The 21,719-nt window shown below is 35.7% G+C and overlaps 1 protein-coding gene across 3 annotated transcripts in view; it reads right to left on the reverse strand.

Annotated features, from left to right (window-relative positions):
* The window catches only part of MAP3K7 (mitogen-activated protein kinase kinase kinase 7), an 84,883-nt gene that overhangs the window by 40,024 nt on the left and 23,140 nt on the right, over positions 1-21,719 (reverse strand). For all 3 annotated transcript variants that reach the window (XR_007462770.1, XM_049654008.1, XM_049654007.1), the window contains exons 6-11: positions 14,385-14,509; positions 8,149-8,277; positions 6,214-6,344; positions 4,555-4,636; positions 2,033-2,163; positions 1,274-1,403 (exon numbers count right to left, since the gene is read on the reverse strand). Coding sequence is in view for 2 of the 3 variants with exons in the window: in XM_049654008.1 (XP_049509965.1) it covers positions 1,274-1,403; positions 2,033-2,163; positions 4,555-4,636; positions 6,214-6,344; positions 8,149-8,277; positions 14,385-14,509 (728 nt within the window). In the remaining variant the exon portion in view is untranslated. The remainder of the gene's footprint in view (positions 1-1,273; positions 1,404-2,032; positions 2,164-4,554; positions 4,637-6,213; positions 6,345-8,148; positions 8,278-14,384; positions 14,510-21,719) is intronic.

Genomic DNA, 21,719 nt, shown 5'->3' on the forward strand with positions numbered 1-21,719 from the left:
ACTTCTTTCTGAAAAAAGCTCCACACAAAATGAGAATATTCCATTTAGGACAAAAAAAAAAATAAGAAAAATACCTAAAAAACAAAACAAAACAAAAAACACACGAACCTGGTTAGCTAAGTTAAAGAATATATACGCTAATATACATGAAAATACACATGTATACACATATATGGCTTAAAAGACCAGAGGTAAATATATAAAATTGTTAAATGCTTCTCTCTGAGTGGGACAATTATAGAAAATTGTGGGTTTTTTGTTGTTTGTTTACATTTCCACATTTTCCACAAAAGAAATGTATTTACTTTTATAATTAGCTCCCCTCTACTCCTGGAAGAATTGGAAAGAAAACAAATTAAACCAGTATTACGACCCTTGAACAACATGAGTTTCAACTGCATGTATCCAATTATATGGGATTAAAGAAAAGATACAGTATAGTACTATAAATGTATTTCCCTTATAATATTCTTAATAACACTTTCTTTCTCTAGCTTATTTTAAGAATACAGTATATAATACATGTAACATGCAAAATATGTGTTCAGCAATTGTTTGTATTATTGTAAGGCTTCAGGTCAATGGTAGGTTATTAATAGTTAAGTTCTGGGGTAGTCAAAAGTTACATGTGGATTTTTGACTGCATGGCGGGTTAATGTCCCTAACCTCTACAATGTTCAAGAGTCAACTGTAACTGTTTTTGTGCTGACCAGTACCTCTGTAATTAATCATTTTAAGAAGTGAAAAAATGGAATTCAAATGCTAACTTTTCCAAGATTGAATGAAATTACCGTGATCTTTTATATTACAATTAGCTACACACAACTTATCTATTTTTGCTACCAGAAGGAGAAGGAGCAGACAGTAAAGCCAAACCACACTTGGATCTATAGTATATTTTTCTGCTAATTTCAAAATAAAATATTTGCCATTATGTGAAGTTAGCACAAATTCTAGTAGAATCACTCAAAATCCTCTAAACATACTAGTTTTGGCAAAATTTCAATTTCCCACTTAAATTTTCAGCTCATGTTTGAGCTGAATTACATTTGATAAAAATATAATTTATGATCCAAATAATTTTACAAGTCATACCTGCCTTATTTGGAACTGGAGAAAAACATAAATTATTGTTAGTAGCTTAGAAAGTCTACTGTAAGCCTACTTCCTGCTTTAAAAAAATTCATAACACAAAAAACCCCTGACATCGCCATAGGTAAAACAACTGAAACTACTCTTTCCACTCCTCTGCAGATTTTTACTTCCTTTTTACCTGTTGTCGCAGCAATCCTGGCTTCTATTTCAGACATGTCAGCACTCATCCTCTTGCCCTCAGAGGTGGGGGGCAAGCTCTCCACGCTGCTCCCACGGGAAGCTCCCAGGCTTAAACGTCCCGATTCACTCTGTTAAAATTACAGGTCAATTTGAATTATTGAAGTTCTTTAAATTTAAAAATCCTGGGCAACCTAGGAGGAGGAAGATATCAACTGAGATTCTTAGAGATTCTGTGCTGTTATGAAGGAAAAAGGAGGTTCTAAGGGAGAGCAAGCTACAAACACTGCCTTTAGGAAAGGGCAGTCACTAGAGTTGGAAGTTAAATGCTACGATTATTCTTTAACCTAAATGTATCATGTAAGATGAATAAAATCACTACTTAACATACTTTTAAACCAGTAACAGCAAAAACATAACAAATCTGAACAGTATGAAATGACAGACTGAGGACAAACTCCTTTAACTGAGTAGTAGAACCAAGAAATAAGCATCTTACATATTTAACCATTAAAGTTAGGGAACATCACAGGGAGGGAGTTGCGCTATTGGCAAAGGCAGCCATAATCAGAAGACAAAACAATTTGATCGGTAATAAACAGTAGGAGAATCTCATTTTATGTCTCTATTCTTATCTGCTTCAAGAATAAGACTCAGCACTTGTATAATGGAAGATGCCAAATAATTAATTTTAGTTAGCATAAAGTTGTGACTACTAGTAAGGTCATCACAGAATTTTACTTTTAGTAACAAAACAAACCTGTTGCTTTGCCTGATTTTTCAACAATTTTGATTCTAAGCGTTTAATAGTATCATTTGTTGCAGGAATTTGCTCCATATTAGTGTCACTTTTATTACTGGTATTTGTAGAAGCGATGTCCATGAATGAGCCTAGGAAAGCAGAAACATTTATGACTACAGGTTGGAATAATACAGATGCTTTATTCAATAATACGTAACATAAATTATTTTCTAAACTAACAAGACATGAATATGAACAAAATAAGACTTTTCAAGTCAATAAAGATATCCAAACAAATCCATTTTAAATGGAATTTAAGGATAGCACAGAAAGGGAACCAAAATGCTTATTAGTCTTCTAATAGTACAAGGATGACTTTAAGGTTCTTAGCCTGAGCTGGTAAATCAGAGTGGCTATCAAGATGGTGAGACGATGGGAGAAGTAAGTTTGAAGGGACTATCAGAAGTTTAATTTGGAAAACATAAGTTTGATTTCCTATCAGGTATCAAGCAAGTAGGTGGATATAGGAGTACAAAGGTCAGGTCTGGGATGGAGCAAAATACCAGCAAATAGATGGTATATAAAACCACGATACTGGATGAGATCATGAAGGAGATGAGTGTAGAGAAATAAGCTAAAGGCTCAATGACTGAGCCCTAGGAATACTGACATGTGTAGGTTAGGAAGATAAAAAAATAACCAGCCTAGGAAACCATCAGAAAAGTGGCCAGAGATGGAAGATGAAATCCAGGCTACTATGGTATCCTGAAGATCAACTGAAGAACATGCTATAGAAGGAGAGAGTAATGAAATGTGTCAAATGTTACTGAAAGTCAAAAAAGAAGAGAACTAAAAATCATTCATTTCGATTTAGTTATGTGGAGACAACTGGTGACCTTGACAAGAGCAATTCTGGAGTAGCGGTATAATAAAAGCCTGAATGGACTGGGCACAGGAAAGAATGGGAAGAGGTAACAGAATGTAAGTACAGACTATACATATACATGCCTTGGGAATGATTCCAGTAGAAAGGCTAACACTGATGAGGCAACAGACTGAGGGAAGAACAACTGGGAAGAGCAGATGGGATATAGTGCACAAGCAGACACGCCTGCCTTTGGTGAGAGCATGGAGAGCTTAGCCATTTTAACAGAAGAGAATGGAGAGCAGAAGGGCCCAGATACAGGTAGGTGGGCAGATGTAGTGGGGCAGCTTCTGGAAGCTATCTTTTCTGATTACTCCAATTTTGTCAAAGAAATAACAAATGGGATCAGCTGAAAGTGTGTAGTGAAGAGATGTTTGAAGTTTGAGGAGAGAGGCTAAAGTATACAATTAAGTCATCTAAGAGAGAGGAGATAGACTAAAATATGGCACAACTATCCAACGTCACTAAATCACTAAGGCATTTGAAGACCTTAAACATGAGTCGTCTCCAGACACATTCAGCTGCACTGCTATAGACAAGGGGAAACTGAGTGTCAGATTTAACAAATTAAGTTTAGCCAAACAAGCTTAAGATAAGAAATTATAATAACCAGCTGGAATTAAGTGAAGGGAGGATGAAAGGACGGACCTAAGAGAACTGCGGCTCAGTAAACAGAAGAATCAAAGGACTGAAGGTCACAGCACTTAAACAGAGAGAGGGTTTGGAAGCAGTGGTAGAAACACATGATGGAATTTTAGAGAAGTGCATTTAAGAATTCAGTGCAACTCCTTTTGGGATGAGCACTGGGTGTTGTATGGAAACCAATTTGACAATAAATTTCATATATTGGGGAAAAAAAAAAGAATTCAGTGCAACTCAAAAGATTTTCGGTAAAAATGGAATTTGGGAACAACTATTAAACCAGATTAAAATAAATGCAATTATTTAGATCAGTAAAAATACTTGTCGGTAAAAATACAATTTTAAGTACAGGATAAATATTGTATATATACACACACAAGCCCTTTTGTTTTAATTAAATTAACAATGAATGCTTAAAATGCCATATAATTTGAGAGGCACAATTTTTCTAAGAGAGTTATTTCTATGGTCTTTTTTGATGATCACAAACTTCAATCCCACTACTACTTGATATTTAGAAAAGTAAGGAACTTTGAACTAAAAATAAGAGTTCTTAAATAAGAGTTTCTATAGAGTCTTCTACAAAGACCAAAAAGTAGGGTGTTCATGATGAAGAAATACGTTGTTTTTTATATTTACAATAATTTCTAATATTCTTTGATGTAGCAGTATCTGTGTAAAAACGATTTTTATTTTTCAAATAAAGAATGACATTCCCAGCAATACAATATCCCATCTTTTTATATGTAACTATGCAAGAATTCTAAGACTTGGAAGCAAGTCTTTAGTAACTCTTTAATCTCGGTACCTTCATGAAGAATGATGCACCAGGAAACTCAAATTGCAGTCAATCATATGAAATGAAGAAATTAAAATGCAAATAGAGACATCATTCATTGCCTCTTGATTATAATTTCATAGGAACAGAGACACAAAAAAATTAGGTTATTACTCTTCCAATCTATCCATTTACCTGTACTGGTGGCAGAATTGCTCTGTCCTTCATCTGAGTACTGACAAGGATACTGTAATGGCTCATCTGCTCCTGGAAAGTACTATGTATGAAAAAGTACATTACAATTTAAAATTTCTTTAATACAAATTAAATCCTGTAAGAATTAACTTGGAGAGTACACATTAATTATTTTTTTGTTCTGGGATTTGAAAGTAGGAAAGTGCTGCTTTATTTTCTGTAAGGCATACACTGAATTTACAGATACCTAAACTCAGTATGTTCCTTAAGTTTTTGATTTTACAAAGATGACGATAATGTGCTACTCTTTTGAATTTCCACTATGATCAATGCCATATATCTACTTAAGTATCTATTTTACATAGAGCCTAGATAGTTTTGAAGAAAACAGCATACATTTCTGTAAAGGAACACAGGAAATAGTATGACTCCTCACAATGATATAAAACGTACTTATGTTCTCATAGTAGTGATATAAACTTCCAAACTGCTGAAATTATTGTTAGTCTGGCAACTGAGCCTGTTATGTCATAGAATAATTGTTAGAACTAATATTTTGAATATCAGAGATAGATTATGGCTGTTTCTCTATAAACTGGAGATGTAATATTGGAAATTTTTGCTGGATAAATATTAGAACTTAGGGGAAAAAAGGAAGGTCTTCTTTTCAAATCAGACAAAGCAAATATAAGTACAATTATAATTTGAACAATTTATGTATCCCAATGTTTTCAAGTATCTGACTATGGCGACTAAGTTGTTTTATTATGACCATATCTTTAGGGCTTGATGTATAGCTGGTATCCACATATGATGGGAAGTTTTAATCAGAGTAGTTCATGCTTGGTTTCAATAGAATAAACAGATCTTTGGCCATTTAGGAAGTATATATTTAAGGAGTTTGAAGGGTTCTTCTAGTGAGCAAATTGTTGTGAAATTCAGGGACTTTTCATAAGTATGTGAACTTTTAAAAGTCAAAGTAGCGTTTGATAGATTTTGCTAGTGCACCAAAAACCAGAGTCCTAAAATTATTCAAATAATTCTAAAAGTGTTTGTTTATAGACTAAGAAATTTTGATGATCATTTAACAGGGTTCTTCTAAATTTAAAAATTCCATAAATCCTAGAAGTTTAACTTTTTAATGGCAAATGAAAAGCTAAAAATATGCAATGAAAAACCAGAAGGTAAAAATCATTTAAATAAAGGTGTCTGGGAATGCAACCATTCTATTGTCCTGCAGATAAGTGATTGTTTGAAGAAGATCTGCACTCAAGAAAATTTAAAATTTAGTTTGGCAAGTATTAGAGTCAGAATATACCTAAGTCCTGTAAAGACATTTAATTCAGCTTCTCTCACATTACAGATGAGGCAACAGGCCCCCAAAACAAACACATCTGTCCACTAAGTTACACAGGAAGAAAAACCAAGTCCAGAAACCTAGTCTAGCTATCTTTCCAGTATAAAGAACTAGACTTTTTTTCTTTTCCAAAATAACATTTCTTCCTTTGATTATAGAAGTGATAAGTACCCATTCTAACTTGGACAATACAGAAAAGTATAAAGCAGAAAAAAGCAATAATGTCTCTTTACTTCAAAATCCCAAACTCAGTATATATCAAATTCCCCTAAATCCAAAACCCCTCAAGAGAAGGATTATACCCGCATCAAGTGAGTCATTATTTTCACAATCTCCTCCATTGAAGGGCGCTGAGAAGGATCTTTAGACCAACAACGAGTCATCAGGCTCTCAATGGGCTTAGGTAAATTTTTGATCAGTGGTGGTCGAGTACCTATAATTGAAAATTAGAGGGGGGGGAAAGAATGTATTTACCCAAAGAATGGTGTAAGTTTTTTATATGTATTTCCAATACAGTAGTTATTTTATAGTTCTTGTAATTTAAGATTTATTTTGGAATAATAAAAGTACATTTCTTTTTGGTCTATTAGGTTAACATATTTTCATAAAGGGGAAGCTATACTTTTGGCAAAGTTAAATTAAAATTTTTATATGCATTATGGTTAAGAGTATATTATTTCTCATACTTATGAGAAATAATGAGAAATAATATTTCATTTGTTCTAATATTGTTCTTTTAACAAATAATAATGGCTTAGTGAGTGTTTTATTAAGAAAATAAAATGGTGGCTTGAGGTAATCTTCCTTGAACTGTATTTTCAGATTTACTGTAAAAATTTCAAATATGTTTGAAAAATCTTCCATAGCAGAAAAGTCACATCACTGTGGTATCATACTCACTGACCTCCAAATGACTCTTTTGTTGGTGGCAGACATTTTTTGGCTGCTGTGAATCTGTCATTTCACAAGCTGAGAACTATCAACTTTTACGTAATTACCAAGACTGTAATATTATTAGTGAGGTCCCTATCTTAAAGAAAGCCTCAAATATAATGAAATTTTTGTAATTTCACCAACTAACAAGTTAGTTCTTTTATTCCTTACTTCACTGTCAATTATTTACTGACAACTGACAGAGAGAACATGAAACACTGTCTTGTCAGTGCTCTAGTACTCTCTACAATGACATTAAAGGTAGTAAAATGAAAGGTAGTACAGGAAACTGGTAAAAACACTTAAGATTACTCAGATGATGGCACTGTTTGACAAGTCTATTAATGACCTAATTAGGCAGGTATTTGTATGATTTGTGGAATAGTGTATTAAAATGCCAATAAAACTAAAATGCCATAATCAGAATGATTACAGCCAAATGATAAATTAGAGTGATGCAAAAATTAGGAAGGTTAAACAAGGTTTCCCTTCATGAAGAGTTTATTTTTCCAAATAAAATGTGAAGTAACTAGATTATGAAGAACATGTATTTTAACATCATAAGTGGTTAGAAACATAACTACAGGTCTAAAAGGAGCGGGAGGGATGCAAAGAAAGAGTTCATATATCAATATAATTAAAAAATATGGGCACCGAGACTCACAAAGATCTGGATATGAATCCCAGCAATACCACTTACTAATCTAGTGACCTTGGGCAACTTCCTTTTCCTGTTTAGGTCTCAGTTTCCTAATCTACAAAACTGTAAAATGAGGAATAGTACTCCCTTCATAAGGATGGATGAGGAGATAAAAGAAAGAGTATGTGATGAACTCTGTTTTGTCTTTACGAATAGCTTAAGTAACAACTCTTATTATTATTCTTTGCTTCCTCAAGAGAAAAGGTTATACCTCCTTCAACTACCTTGATCATGAGAAGAGATTTTACTTATTTATTTAATTTTTAAATTTTATTTTCTCCACAGAGTCCAACCCAATGCTTTTCCATCCCCTGGAGAAAGCCATCCTAGGTAGTTGGCTCTGGCTGTACTGATGGCCTTTCCCAAATCAGCAGAATCAGCAGACCTCCTCAGCCTTGTTCTAAGGACAGGACCAGTCTCGGCACTGCCCTGACTGATTTGGGGGGTGTGGGGAGGAGTGCAGGAGACTGATGGCAGCAAAGTATTCTGGCAACAAAGAACTGGATGTTTTAATGTTAGGGATAAATGATTTTCTTTGAGGTAGACACAATTTTCCAGACAGAAAATATGCAAAATAATTAAAGAAAAATTTCTTTTTACGAACCATTATGAACAGCCCACATGATACGGAAAGCTGGGCCACCAATCTCATCAAAGGGTTTCCGACGTGTTATTACTTCCCAAAGGATAATACCCCAGCTGAAGACGTCACATTTTTCACTGTAATTGCTACCTAGAAAAAAAGGTGGTATAATTTCAAGACTTTTTTCCACATGACTTACAGAAACAACTGTTTTCATAAATTTTAAGAGTGAGCACTGTGTACAGGAGGATGCTGCATGTAGAGCTGAGAAATTATTCTTTGTAAAATACCTTAAGTCTCTGCAACAAATATATTTATTTAATGAATTGAGTGTTAATGCACTAAAAAAATCACCTTAGAAAGTTGGTCATTTTCTACCTTTCATTCAGAGGCATAGGACCTTTCTTCTATTTATTTAGACTTATACTTTCCCTGGGACACAGTATGAAACATCTGTACATTACTTTCTGTAATTTTTTAATCTTAAATTTTCTTCTCCCATTCATTCTTTTGATGGATAGAACTACCCTACTAGCAAAGCAGAAGAAATTTCTAATTTAGTGATAAGATTTTCTTTTCAATATCTGGCAAGATAAAATTTAATTTGCAAACTTAAAAGTTGTAAGCAGTGAAAATTATGCATAACAAATTTATAGTAAGCAGATTACGCTGCCAAATTTGTAGGATCACTAAATCGGCGGGTGAATCAGCACAATAAACAGCTAAAACCCACAAAAAACCCACTGTAACAACGAACAATTATTATAGTGATAGCTACACATGTACTTAGCACGTGTATTACACATGCAACTAAGCTGCACACTGTAAGCATTAAAATGAGATTACAGTCGGACTTGGGCTACAGGTGCTGACATCTTTCAGAAATGAAGAAGTCTAGCTTAATAGTACGAGCTTTGTTACTCTAAATATTAAAAGTAACTTTTATTTCTGGGCTTTTTTGAATAAACAAATCTTTTTGCTTTCCATACTATAGCAATACTATGTTATTTTAACACACAAAAAAGTATTTTAAATAGTTTTAAAACAATGTATTCTGTATATGAACTTAAAAACAGGAGGCATTATTTAATTTTGTATAATTTAACATTTGCTGGTCCATTCACTTTTTGACTGAATTTTAGGGCAAAATAGGTCCACTCAAGTGACCATGTGCACAGCAAATTTCTCTTTCCCTCAAGTGGCTATAAACAAAGAAACAAAAATCCTTAAATTCATCAAAAATAGAAGAAATAAGACATAAGCAGAACCTGATTACTAAACTGATTCTAAATTTTATGGACAGTCTTACTTCCTAATATACAAATCACACATCTTCAGTTCAACTTTACTCATTTAACAGATAGCTTGATGTTTTCATACAGAAACCTATCATGAATTTATAGACCATTCTTTTAGAACTTGCGTGAAATACGGAGATGTAAAAGAAAGCGAACAGGGGTGCCTGGGTGGCCCAGTCAGTTAAGCGTCTGACTCTTGATTTTGACTCAGGTCATGATCTCACGATTCTTGAGATTGGGCCCTGTGTCCAGCTCAGTGCTGACAGCACTGGAGCTTGCTTGGGATACTCTCTCCCTCTCTGTCCCTCCCCCCACTTGTTCTTTCCCTCAAAATAAATAAACTTAAAAAAAGAAACTAAACATGAGATTTTTCTTTACTTGTCTTTCTTAGTTATCATATTTCTGCCAAATTACTTGCATTCCAAAGGCATGCTCATTTCAACTTTAGATGTCAATTTTTAACTACTAGGAAACCAATACAAAAGTACAGTTGAGTCTTACTATTCCTGGTATTTATGTTCTATAAAGTTTCTGCGAAGACTGAAATTAGTCAATGCTGAATCATTTGCTCATAGGGGCAATCAGAGTTGGGTTCCTGTGAGGCTCTTAATGTCAACTGGTCAAAACATGGAAGTCTGGAAAACCTCCAAAAGCATGGAGGTTAAAGAACACCCTACTAAAGAATGAATGGGTCAACCAGGCAATTAGAGAATAAATTTAAAAAAATATGGAAACAAAAATAAAAATACAACAATCCAAATGCGTTGGGATGCAGCGAAGGCAGTCCTGAAAGGAAAATACATTGCAATCCAGGCCTATCTCAAGAAACAAGAAAAATCCCAAATACAAAATCTAACAGCACACCTAAAGGAAATAGAAGCAGAGGAGCAAAGACAACCCTAACCCAGCAGAAGAAGAGAAATAATAAAGATCAGAGCAGAAATAAACAATATAGAATCTAAAAAAACTGTAGAGCAGATCAATGAAACCAAGAGTTGGTTTTTTGAAAAAATAAACAAAATTGATAAACCTCTAGCCAGGCTTCTCAAAAAAGAAAAGGGAGATGACCCAAATAGATAAAATCATGAATGAAAATGGAATTATTACAACCAATCTCTCAGAAAAACAAGCAATTATCAGGGAATACTATGAAAAATTATATGCCAACAAACTGGACAACCTGGAAAAAATGGAAAAATTCCTAAACACCCACACACTTCCAAAACTCAAACAGGAGGAAACAGAAAGCTTGAACAGACCCATAACCAGCGAAGAAATTGAATCAGTTATCAAAAATCTCCCGACAAATAAGAGTCCAGGACCAGATGGCTTCCCGGGGGAGTTCTACCAGACATTTAAAGCAGAGATAATACCTATCCTTCTCAAGCTATTCCAAAAAATAGAAAGGGAAGGAAAACTTTCAGACTCATTCTATGAAGCCAGTATTACTTTGAATCCTAAACCAGACAGAGACCCAGCAAAAAAAGAGAACTACAGGCCAATATCCCTGATGAATATGGATGCAAAAATTCTCAATAAGATACTAGCAAATCAAATTCAACAGCTTATAAAAAGAATTATTCACCATGATCAAGTGGGATTCATTCCTGGGATGCAGGGCTGGTTCAACATTCGCAAGTCAATCAACGTGATACATCACATTAATAAAAGAAAAGATAAGAACCATATGATCCTCTCAACTGATGCAGAAAAAGCATTTGACAAAATTCAGCATCCTTTCTTAATAAAAACCCTCAAGAAAGTCGGGATAGAAGGAACATACTTAAAGATCATAAAAGCCATTTATGAAAAGCCCACAGCTAATATCATCCTCAATGGGGAAAAACTGAGAGCTTTCTCCCTGAGATCAGGAACACGACAGGGATGTCCACTCTGACCACTGTTGTTTAACATAGTTTTGGAAGTGCTAGCATCAGCAGACAACAAAAGGAAATCAAAGGCATCAAAATTGGCAAAGATGAAGTCAAGCTTTCACTTTTTGCAGATGACATGGTATATACATGGAAAATCCGATAGACTCCACCAAAAGTCTGCTAGAATGGATACATGAATTCAGCAAAGTTGCAGGATACAAAATCAATGTACAGAAGTCAGTTGCATTCTTATACACTAATAATGAAGCAACAGAAAGATAAAGAAACTGATCCCATTCACAATTGCACCAAGATGCATAAAATACCTAGGAATAAATCTAACCAAAGATGTAAAAGATCTATATGCTGAAAACTATAGAAAGCTTATGAAGGAAATTGAAGAAGACATAGAGAAATGGAAAAACATTCCGTGCTCATGGGTTGGAAGAATAAATATTGTTAAAATGTCAATACTACCCAAAGCTATCTACACATTCAATGCAATCCCAACCAAAATTTCACCAGCATTCTTCTCGAAGCTAGAACAAGCAATCCTAAAATTCATATGGAACCACAAAAGGCCCCGAATAGCCAAAGAAATTTTGAAGAGGAAGACCAAAGCAGGAGGCATCACAATCCCAGACTTTACCCTCTACTACAAAGCTGTAATCATCAAGACAGCATAGTATTGGCACAAAAACAGACACACAGACCAATGGAATAGAATAGAAACCCCAGAACTAGACCCACAAAAGTATGGCCACCTAATCTTGGACAAAGCAGGAAAGAATATCCAATGCAAAAAAGACGGTCTCTTTAACAAATGGCGCTGGGAGAACTGGACAGCAACATGCAGAAGAATGAAACTAGACCACTTTCTTATACCATTCACAAAAATAAACTCAAAATGGATAAAGGACCTGAATGTGAGACAGGAAACCATCAAAACCTTAGAGGAGAAAGCAGGAAAAGACCTCTCTGACCTCAGTCGCAGCAATTTCTTACTTGACACATCCCCAAAGGCAAGGGAATTAAAAGCAAAAATGAACTATTGGGACCTCATGAAGATAAAAAGCTTCTGCACAGCAAAGAAAACAACCAACAGAATGGAAAAAGATATTTGCAAATGACATATCGGACAAAGGGCTAGTATCCAAAATCTATAAAGAGCTCACCAAACTCCACACCCAAAAAACAAATAAGCCAGTGAAGAAATGGGCAGAAAACATGAATAGACACTTCTCTAAAGAAGACATCCGGATGGCCAACAGGCACATGAAAAGATGCTCAACGTCGCTCCTCATCAGGGAAATACAAATCAAAACCACACTCAGATATCACCTCACGCCAGTCAGAGTGGCCAAAATGAACAAATCAGGAGACTATAGATGCTGGCAAGGATGTGGAGAAACGGGAACCCTCTTGTACTGTTGGCGGGAATGCAAATTGGTGCAGCCGCTCTGGAAAACAGTGTGGAGGTTCCTCAAAAAATTAAAAATAGACCTACCCTATGACCCAGAAATAGCACTGCTAGGAATTTACCCAAGGGATACAGGAGTACTGATGCATAGGGGCACTTGTACCCCAATGTTTATAGCAGCACTCTCAACAATAGCCAAATTATGGAACGAACCTAAATGTCCATCAACTGATGAATGGATAAAGAAATTGTGGTTTATATACACAATGGAGTACTACGTGGCAATGAGAAAGAATGAAATATGGCCCTTTGTAGCAACATGGATAGAACTGGAGAGTGTTATGCTAAGTGAAATAACTCAGAGAGAGAAAGACAGATACCATATGTTTTCACTCTTATGTGGATCCTGAGAAACTTAACAGAAACCCATGGGGGAGGGGAAGGAAAAAAAAAAAGAGGTTAGAGTGGGAGAGAGCCAAAGCATAAGAGACTCTTAAAAACTGAGAACAAACTGAGGGTTGATGGGGGGTGGGAGGGAGGAGAGGGTAGGTGATGGGCATTGAAGAGGGCATCTTTTGGGATGAGCACTGGGTGTTGTATGGAAACTAATTTGACAGTAAATTTCATATATTAAAAAAAAACAAAAAACAAAAAAAACGCATAACCTTGTTTTATGTGTGTTTCTGTTTAAAACACCTTATTTAATACATATTGTGGATTCTTAATATTGAACTCATGGAACTGCACTATAAATCATACCTGAATAAAGATTAGCTAGCATGCATTTTTCTCTCTGTAAGACATACCAGTCTTGTTATACTTAGGAACACTAGAACACTTCAATGCTGCTCTTGGAGGCCATCTTAAACAGTAAAATCACCAACAAAAAGCACATAAAGAACGAAAAAAATGTGGTACTATGTAGATCATAAAAACAACACAGTATGAGAGCTGAAATACGAAGGTGGTGTGCTGTCTCGTTCCTTAGCCGGGAACGTGTGTTGGATGACTCACAATTTTTCCCTGCTCCATACATGACCACAAATAACCATGAAAGCACCATGAATACTGATTTTAGGGTTACAAATAGGTGATTTTTACAGTTGCAATGGTAGAATATGAAAATGAGGATTGAACATATACTTGAATTTGCACAGAATGTTGCTAGACAATATAAATCTTACTATGATCTAGGGCTGTATTTGTTTGCTACCTCCTTAGACTTTAGTACAGCTGACCCATGAATACTAGATTTATACACACATTTTTTTTTTTTGGACAAATACAGTTTAACACCATAAGTGTGTTTTCCTTATTATCTTAATAACATTTTCTTTTCTCAGCTTACTTTATTGTAAGAGTACGGTATATAATACATATATAAAATATGTGTTAATCAAATGTTTGTTATTACTAAGGCTTCTGGTCAACAGTAGACTTTCAGTAGTTAAGTTTGGGGGAGTCAAAAGTTACACGTGGATTTTCAACTGCATGGGGCAGTGGTGCCATTAACCGTCTGCATTGTTCAAGGGTTAACTGTATACTTTATGATATGTACTATGCAGGAGTAAAACCATGGAAACGGGGTAAAGCCATAAACACATACTGGATGTACACGGAGTAAGAAGGAAGATTATCAATCACAACATGCTTTTGTCATTTTACCTTCAAAAACTTCAGGTGCCATCCAAGCAGCACTGCCCTTGTTATTGGTCATGTGTGTCTGAATGTCACAGGCTGTACCAAAGTCACAGATTTTTAAAACTGTCCCCCCTGCAACCAGCAACAAGCTGTTTACAAAAAAACAAAAACAAAGGTTATTAGACCAATACTTGATTCCTACAAAAAAAGAAGAGACATTTGTGGAAACAGAAAGTGTTAAGCAAAATGTCACTATTCAACTTCTGTCAAATGCTTCCTGGTCACCCTAACAGCTTAACAGTTCAGAGGAATATTAGCAAAGATTAACTGACCTTAACCTAGTTCTCTTAGGGAGACTGCTAGACCCACATTTTGATGTCTCCATCTCTATCTCCATAATCTTTCCTGACTATATGTCTCTCTGGGCCAAAATTAAACATGGGGTTTTAAAAAGTTCTAGGTCAACGTTATGGTGTCCTGAAATGAAAGTGGATGGATTTCAATACCTTCATAAATCACTTGCACCCTAAACTTAATCTACCCTTTGCAGTGTTTTTCAAGCTGCAGGCAGAAACCTAGTCATAAAATATAGATCATAAAATCTAGCCCAAAGATCTGGAAACCTAGGTCACAAAATTGATTCAGTAGACTATGACAGCATTTTAAAAAATAGAATAGAAAATACCAAAGTGTGTCACAAACAGATTAAATACCGTTTCATGTATGTTGTTTCAGTTTTATACACATTAATATGTACACGATAGACTATGAAGTATGTCTTACCATGGATCATGGTCCAAACGTTTATAGACTTGTTATTAATCTTATGGCAAACAGATATGAATCTTTAGTTTAGCCTAATGTATCCAGACTGGTTAACTGTTCACTGACCCTATTTCCTTTCCCTCCTGGGCAAAAAGATTAGATTTTTTAGATTTCTGAGCAGTTAGATGGGGCTGTTCGTCCATTCCAGCCAATGGATTGTGGGTAGAAGTTATGTACTTCACTTTCAAGCCTGGCCATAAAAATCTCCCACGTACAAATTTACTCCTTCTTTTCCTCGTATGCCACTGCATGCAGAAGATTTTGAATTACAAGACAGAAGAAGCCTGGGATTCTGAGCCACCAATGTGAAAAACTCACTAATCAGAAACACTCATTTTGGACTTCATACGAGTGAAGGAAAAAAAAATATTTTGTAAAGCCATGAGATTTCAGAGCTTACCTATTATAACAGTGCCACTCTAACCAATACGAGAAAATGGTACAGAAGTGGGTGGTGGTGTAACAAAAATCTAATATACTGTATTTGATATTAGCTTAGTAGTAGGCACAAGAAAGCTAAAATTGGAGGCTGGAAAAATCCATGTAATGACATGGCAAAACATTTGGTAAAATCTGTCTCCTACAATAATTTGTGGTCCTAAAGGACTACAAAAGCTGACTGCTTCTAGATTCCAAACAGAAGGAAGACTGACAAAGGTCCACGAAGACTCAGTACTGCAGCAAAAAACACATTAAAAGAGAGTACTTCCCACGAAATTTAATGGCTTCAGGGTGCCACTATTCAGTTGAGAAAATGCGATGTGGCCAGAAATCAAATAAACCAGGTTCAAGATTTTGCCTAACAAAGAATTCTGGTAATAGTTATAGGCACATGAAACTGACTGGAACCAGAGATCACAAACCTACTTTTGAAGAAATTAATATTGCCAAAGGAGCAAGTTTCTAGTTAAAAGTTTGATTGTTTTGAGTCTTAACAACAATCCTCAGGACCCCAGATCTACATAAGCAGGATGTAGGTTATATAAACTGTAGGGCTTCTGAGGACAGTCTATGCCAAAACCCACGTCTGACGTGGTATGAAAATGCACAAGGAGTCTAGATAAGGGTGAAAGTTGGGAGTCATGAGCAATGGATAAGGGAGTTCCTTTCCAAGGGTAAAATCAAGGTCTGATCAAGACCACGCTCACAAATCCAGGGCAGAGGGACCAGACAATGCAGGACTTCATTCCTACACACCAGTAACTGCTATATGCCTCCATGCTTCTCTTTTCCCAGTGGAAATTTTACTGATTGTCCTGTCTTTCTGCCATTATGTATTGTGTGAGTTGGGAGAAAGAGGTGAAGAGGTGACAGATAAACTTGTCCTTTTAATTGCTTTCCAAATGAATTAAACGGACCACACCCATACCAGTTGGAGAACACGGTACGTCATCCTGAGAGCCTTTGGGATGTTTAACTGGCAAAGAACAGTAAGCGGTTCTAATCTGTGGTTAGAGCAGTAAATAAATACTTTGGGTGACCGGGACTGGCTGACTGCTCATAAAAGCCACCCCCAACTTCCTCTACTTTTCTGAACTTCTAGATGTAGCTAAGACTGAGTTGTGGCCACTGATATGTGGGTAGAGGGAGGGTTACTTCTAGATGTGGCCCAAAAAATCTCTCACATGATCTCCATTCTCTTTATCTGCTGGCTGAATGCCTACTTTCCCAAAGTCCTGGAGGATAGCAGAAATACAAGATGGAGGGAGCCTAACTGGGTCCTTGAATGACTACATGGAAGACCATCTGCCAAAGAAGAACACCTGTTTTGGATTTTACATGCACAAAAAATACATTTCGACTGTGATAAGCCCAGTATGAGCTACAGCAGCTGGTGTTAAAATAGCTAATATTCTCAGCTATTAAGATTCCAAAGACCCTGATACTCAGAGTCTTAAGCTTCTTATATCCCAATGTAACTTGTTAGTCCTATAAGAACTGAAATATATAAAGCATTCTGAAAGTGTAAAAAGACAATTTTTATTAGTTTGTTATTAAAGAGTTAATTAAACATTTAAAAATAAATGTGTGAGACACTCTCTAATATCCTTACCTAAAAGACTTATAGTCATGTTGGTTAATCTGTAAACAAGTAGAAATAATTCTTTATTTTGAATCCCCTTCTTACACGCAAAAAGGTATTTCTGTTTTATATGGCCAACATTTATCTTAATGTATGTTTACTCATTTTGTTTCACCATTCCTTCTTGAACCTTATACTTGTCTACGTAATCATTTTCTTTCTTTCCCAAATACCTTCAATTAAGGTCCATGTATTGTAAATTCTCTCAGGTTTTCTATCAAAATGTCTTTAACTTGCACCTTTCTCCTTAAAAATAATTTAGGGCAGGTACACAATTCTGCGTAGGTAACTATTTTTTCTCAGCTCTGTGAAGTTATGATTCTAGTTTTCTAGCTTCCATTAATGGTACTGGAAACTATACTTCAGTCTATCTGACAATCCTTTGTAGGTAATCTCTTTTCTGATTAGCTGATTTAAAAATCTCCCCTTTGTTTTTGTTGTTCTGTAGCCTCCTTAAGGTGTGTCACAGGGTAGACTCCTTTTCATTTATCCTATTTACAATTCATAACTTTGTCCAGAAAATTCTTGGCCAATACCTCTGAAGTTATAATATCTCCCCATCCTATTTTCTTCAATGGAGTTCTATGTTGTTAGTCTTTTCCTTTTTCCTATGTTCCTTAACCTATCATTTTTCTCATCTATTTGTGTTGCATTCTGGGTAACCGCAGATATCTTACAGCTTACTGATTTTCTTGTCACCTATTCCAGATCTATTGAAACTTTTTAATTATTCCAAAATGTTGTGTTTAGTTCTTTTGGTCATTTTGAATAGTTTTTACTCCTTGAACATTTTAATTCCTTTTTTTTAATTAGCATCCTTATTTTATATTCCATATTGATAATTTCAAATATTTGGAGTCTTAATATTTGAGGGCTTAATTCTGTTCTATGTTATTTCTACTGACATTCACTCATGGTAACCTGAATGCTTACGGGTGCAGTAATTTTTTTTTTTTTTTTTTTTTGAGAGAGAGGGGGAGAGAGAGAGAGAGAGAGAGGGCATAGCACGCGTGAGCATAAGCATAGGAGGAGCAGAGGTAGAGGAAGAAAAAGAATCTTAAGCAGGTTCCAAGTTCAGCATGGAGCCCGACACAAGGTTTAATCCCACAACCTGGGGATCATGGCCTGAGCCGAAATCAAGAATCGGACGCTCAACCGAGTCCAGCAGGCGCCCCACAGGTGTCATAGTCTTTATTGTGGCTTTATGATTTGATCAGTTTTAATCTGCAATAATTAACAGTCTGGACTGAAAGAATAAGACTTTAAAATGGAGTTTCACTTACTATTAGATGCCCTCCCTGGTACACTACCAATCCCCAAAACAGTTTTAACCTGTCTTGCTGGGATTTTTCTTGATTGTGCAAGTAGGGCAAATTCAAACTCACGACAGCAGGAAGGGAGACAGCTCTGTTAAGAAATAAGAAATAAAAGCTCTGCCTAGTTAGAAAACTGATTTTTTTCCTAGCCTACTTTTAAGTTGTTCTCTCCAAAGACACTGACTTTATAGAGAGGTCTCAGGTCTGCTACTTTACCTGGTGCAGAACAAAGGACCTGTCTCCAGTTACATAAGAGCCATTAAAATTGGGGACTCTACATTTTTTATACTGAAAGAAGCTCACAGTAGACTCCCTGGCTTCCAGGCTTGGTTTAGTTCTTTCAGGATTCAGTTCTCTCCATCTTTTGCCCTGATGATTTCCCTCATCTTCTTGTGAGATCACCTATGCATGTAAAAAGATGTTTGTTGCTGGGGCTCCTGGGTGGCTCAGCTGGTTGAGCATCTGACTTTGGCTCAGGTCATGATCTCATGGTTGGTGGGTTCAAGCCCTGCATAGGGCTCTGTGCAGACAGCTCGGAGCCTGGAGACTGCTTTGGATTCTGTGTCTCCCTCCCTCTCTCTGCTTTTCCCCCACTCATGCTCTGTTTCTCTCTTTCTCAAAACTAAATAAACATAAAAAAAAAAAAAAAAAAAGAGGTCTGTTGTAATATGTAGTATCTCTGGGTGTTTGTTGTAGGATGATTTTTCAGTTGATCTGGTTTGCCACATTGCTGGAGGGTCAAAATTCTTACCATGTGAGCATAAGAATCAAAGCCACATTTGTATACAATTTCTATCAGCACACATAGGTTGTCAGGATTTAAATGCATAGCTTTAAAGGCTTCACTTTATGTGTTTTTCAAACTAGGGTATGAAACCTTGCAAGTATGTCAGTGTATGCCAAGGTAAGTGGTAGGGAGCCCACAGAGCCCCAGGTCAAAGCTAGCACTTCTCCCTGGACTATCACTTTTACACAGCTGTGAGTATTTCTAACATCCCAAGATTGACTTGAAAACAAACTACACAATATATGAAGTTGAATGCAAAATTTGCACACAATATTCCTTAAGAAGGCTTATTGGGCTCTGTCCCTAGTAGAACACTGAAGTTATATCATTACTTTGTTCTAGGCAGTGGGAAAGTTTGAGAAGCACCAATTTTGGGCATTGAAAACTATACAGAATCTCAAAATGTCAAGTGATTCAGTAGCATTGTATTTTCTGAAAACAGCTCTAAAAATCAAGTCTTCCAAGTCTAAGATTGCTTACATGAACAGAAATAGTTTCAAATACTTGCTTAGAAAGTAATAAGAAATTCTGTTTATTAAAAATAAAGAGGTAAATATCTGAATATACTGACATGAAAAGATGTCCATGTAAGTGAAAAAAAGCAACATTATACATAACATAACCCATACATGCTTAAAAAATGAAATAAGACCGAGGTTACCTTTGAGGAGCAGAAACAGGAAAATATTGCTTTATATTTTTCTGTGCTTTTTGAATTTGTTTTCAATCATGAATATATTTATTTGAAAATAACAACATACACTTTAATTAAAGAAAAAAGGTAAAATAAACCAATATAGAAGGAAAAAATGATCTTTATTTTAAATGTCCTTATTATTAAGAAAAAATTTTTTTTAACGTTTATTCATTTTTAAGAAACAGAGACAGAGTGCGAGTGGGGGAGGGGCAGAAAGAGGGGGAGAAACAAACCAAAGCAGGCTCCAGGCTCTGAGCTGTCAGGACAAAGCCTGACGTAGGGCTTGAACCCACAAACCATGAGATCATGAACTGAGCTGAAGTCAGATGCTTAAGCAACTGAGGTACCCAAGCACTCCTTAAATGTCCTTACTTTTAACGTCCTTCTAAAAAATTTTTTTTATGTTTAGAACGTGTGTACAGGAGGAACATAACTCTATTACAGTTAAAATGACCTAATGAAAGATTTCCAGAAAAATTTTCTGAACTTAAGATTCTGCCTTTCCTAAGTGCTTTATTAACCAAGTACAATCACCAAGTAGCATGCTCTTACTTAGGTTTTCCTCTTCATGACAAACAGAAAATAAAGATAATCTGTACCATCACATTGTAGTAATATTCGAAAGCAGAAATGGAATTCATTCAAATTATAAATTTTATAAATTCTTTGTATATAATTTTATACTAAAATTCTAACTGGAGAGTTTCTTTTCAGTCCAGCATGACTAGGATAAACCAGATAAACTACTATATACATCTGCATTAGGTCACAAATACTTCTATGCTAACTGAAGTGGAAAGAATGTTAAATGCAATTTATCTTTATATGTCCTTCAACAAAAAGTTTCCTGTTTTACTGTTCTTGTTCCAGCTCTACTCTTTACCCAAGATAAGAACTCTAACTGGTTTCCTTGTTTCATATTGGTATATCAAGGTAGTTTATTCTGAATGACTTTTATATTATTATTATTATTACAATTAGTACTCCTTTACTCATAAGATTTTGATAGGTCATCAGCCATGAGCATGACATTCAAGGTTCACTGAAATATGAACCTAAGTGATCTTTGCAGGCTTACATTCATTCACACAGCTGGGACCAAAACACATTTTTATTTCTGAAGTATTACACAAATGAACCTGCAAAAGAAGAATAAAATAGGGGTACAAACACAAGTCGATATTCTATAAAACACCTAACCAAATCATCAGTTGCCTTTTTTTTTTTTAAGTTCAATTATTTTGAGGGGGGGGGCAGGCAGAGAGAGAGAGAAAGAGAGAGAGAGAGAGAGAGAGAGAGAGAGAGAGAGAGAATCTCAAGCAGGTTCCACACTGTCCGTGCACAGTTTGATGTGGGGCTTGAACTCACGAACCATGAGATCATGACGTGAGCTGAAATCGAGTTGGAAGCTTAACCGACTGAGTCACCCATTCTGTGGAACTCCTCTCGACCACAGAATTCAGTTTTCCAGTGATAATAATAGAGCATGTGGACTTGTATATATAATTATTTATGTAAGCATAGCCATTCCAAAGAATTTTCTTCTCCCCACTACATTCTGAAAAATCAATTCTAACTCTAAAGCCCAATTTGTGCATTAAGTGCCCCAAAGACAATCTGCAATACTATAGGATGAGTACAATCAGAAGGA

Source organism: Panthera uncia (genome assembly GCF_023721935.1).
Source record: "Panthera uncia isolate 11264 chromosome B2 unlocalized genomic scaffold, Puncia_PCG_1.0 HiC_scaffold_24, whole genome shotgun sequence".
NCBI lineage: Eukaryota > Metazoa > Chordata > Mammalia > Carnivora > Felidae > Panthera > Panthera uncia.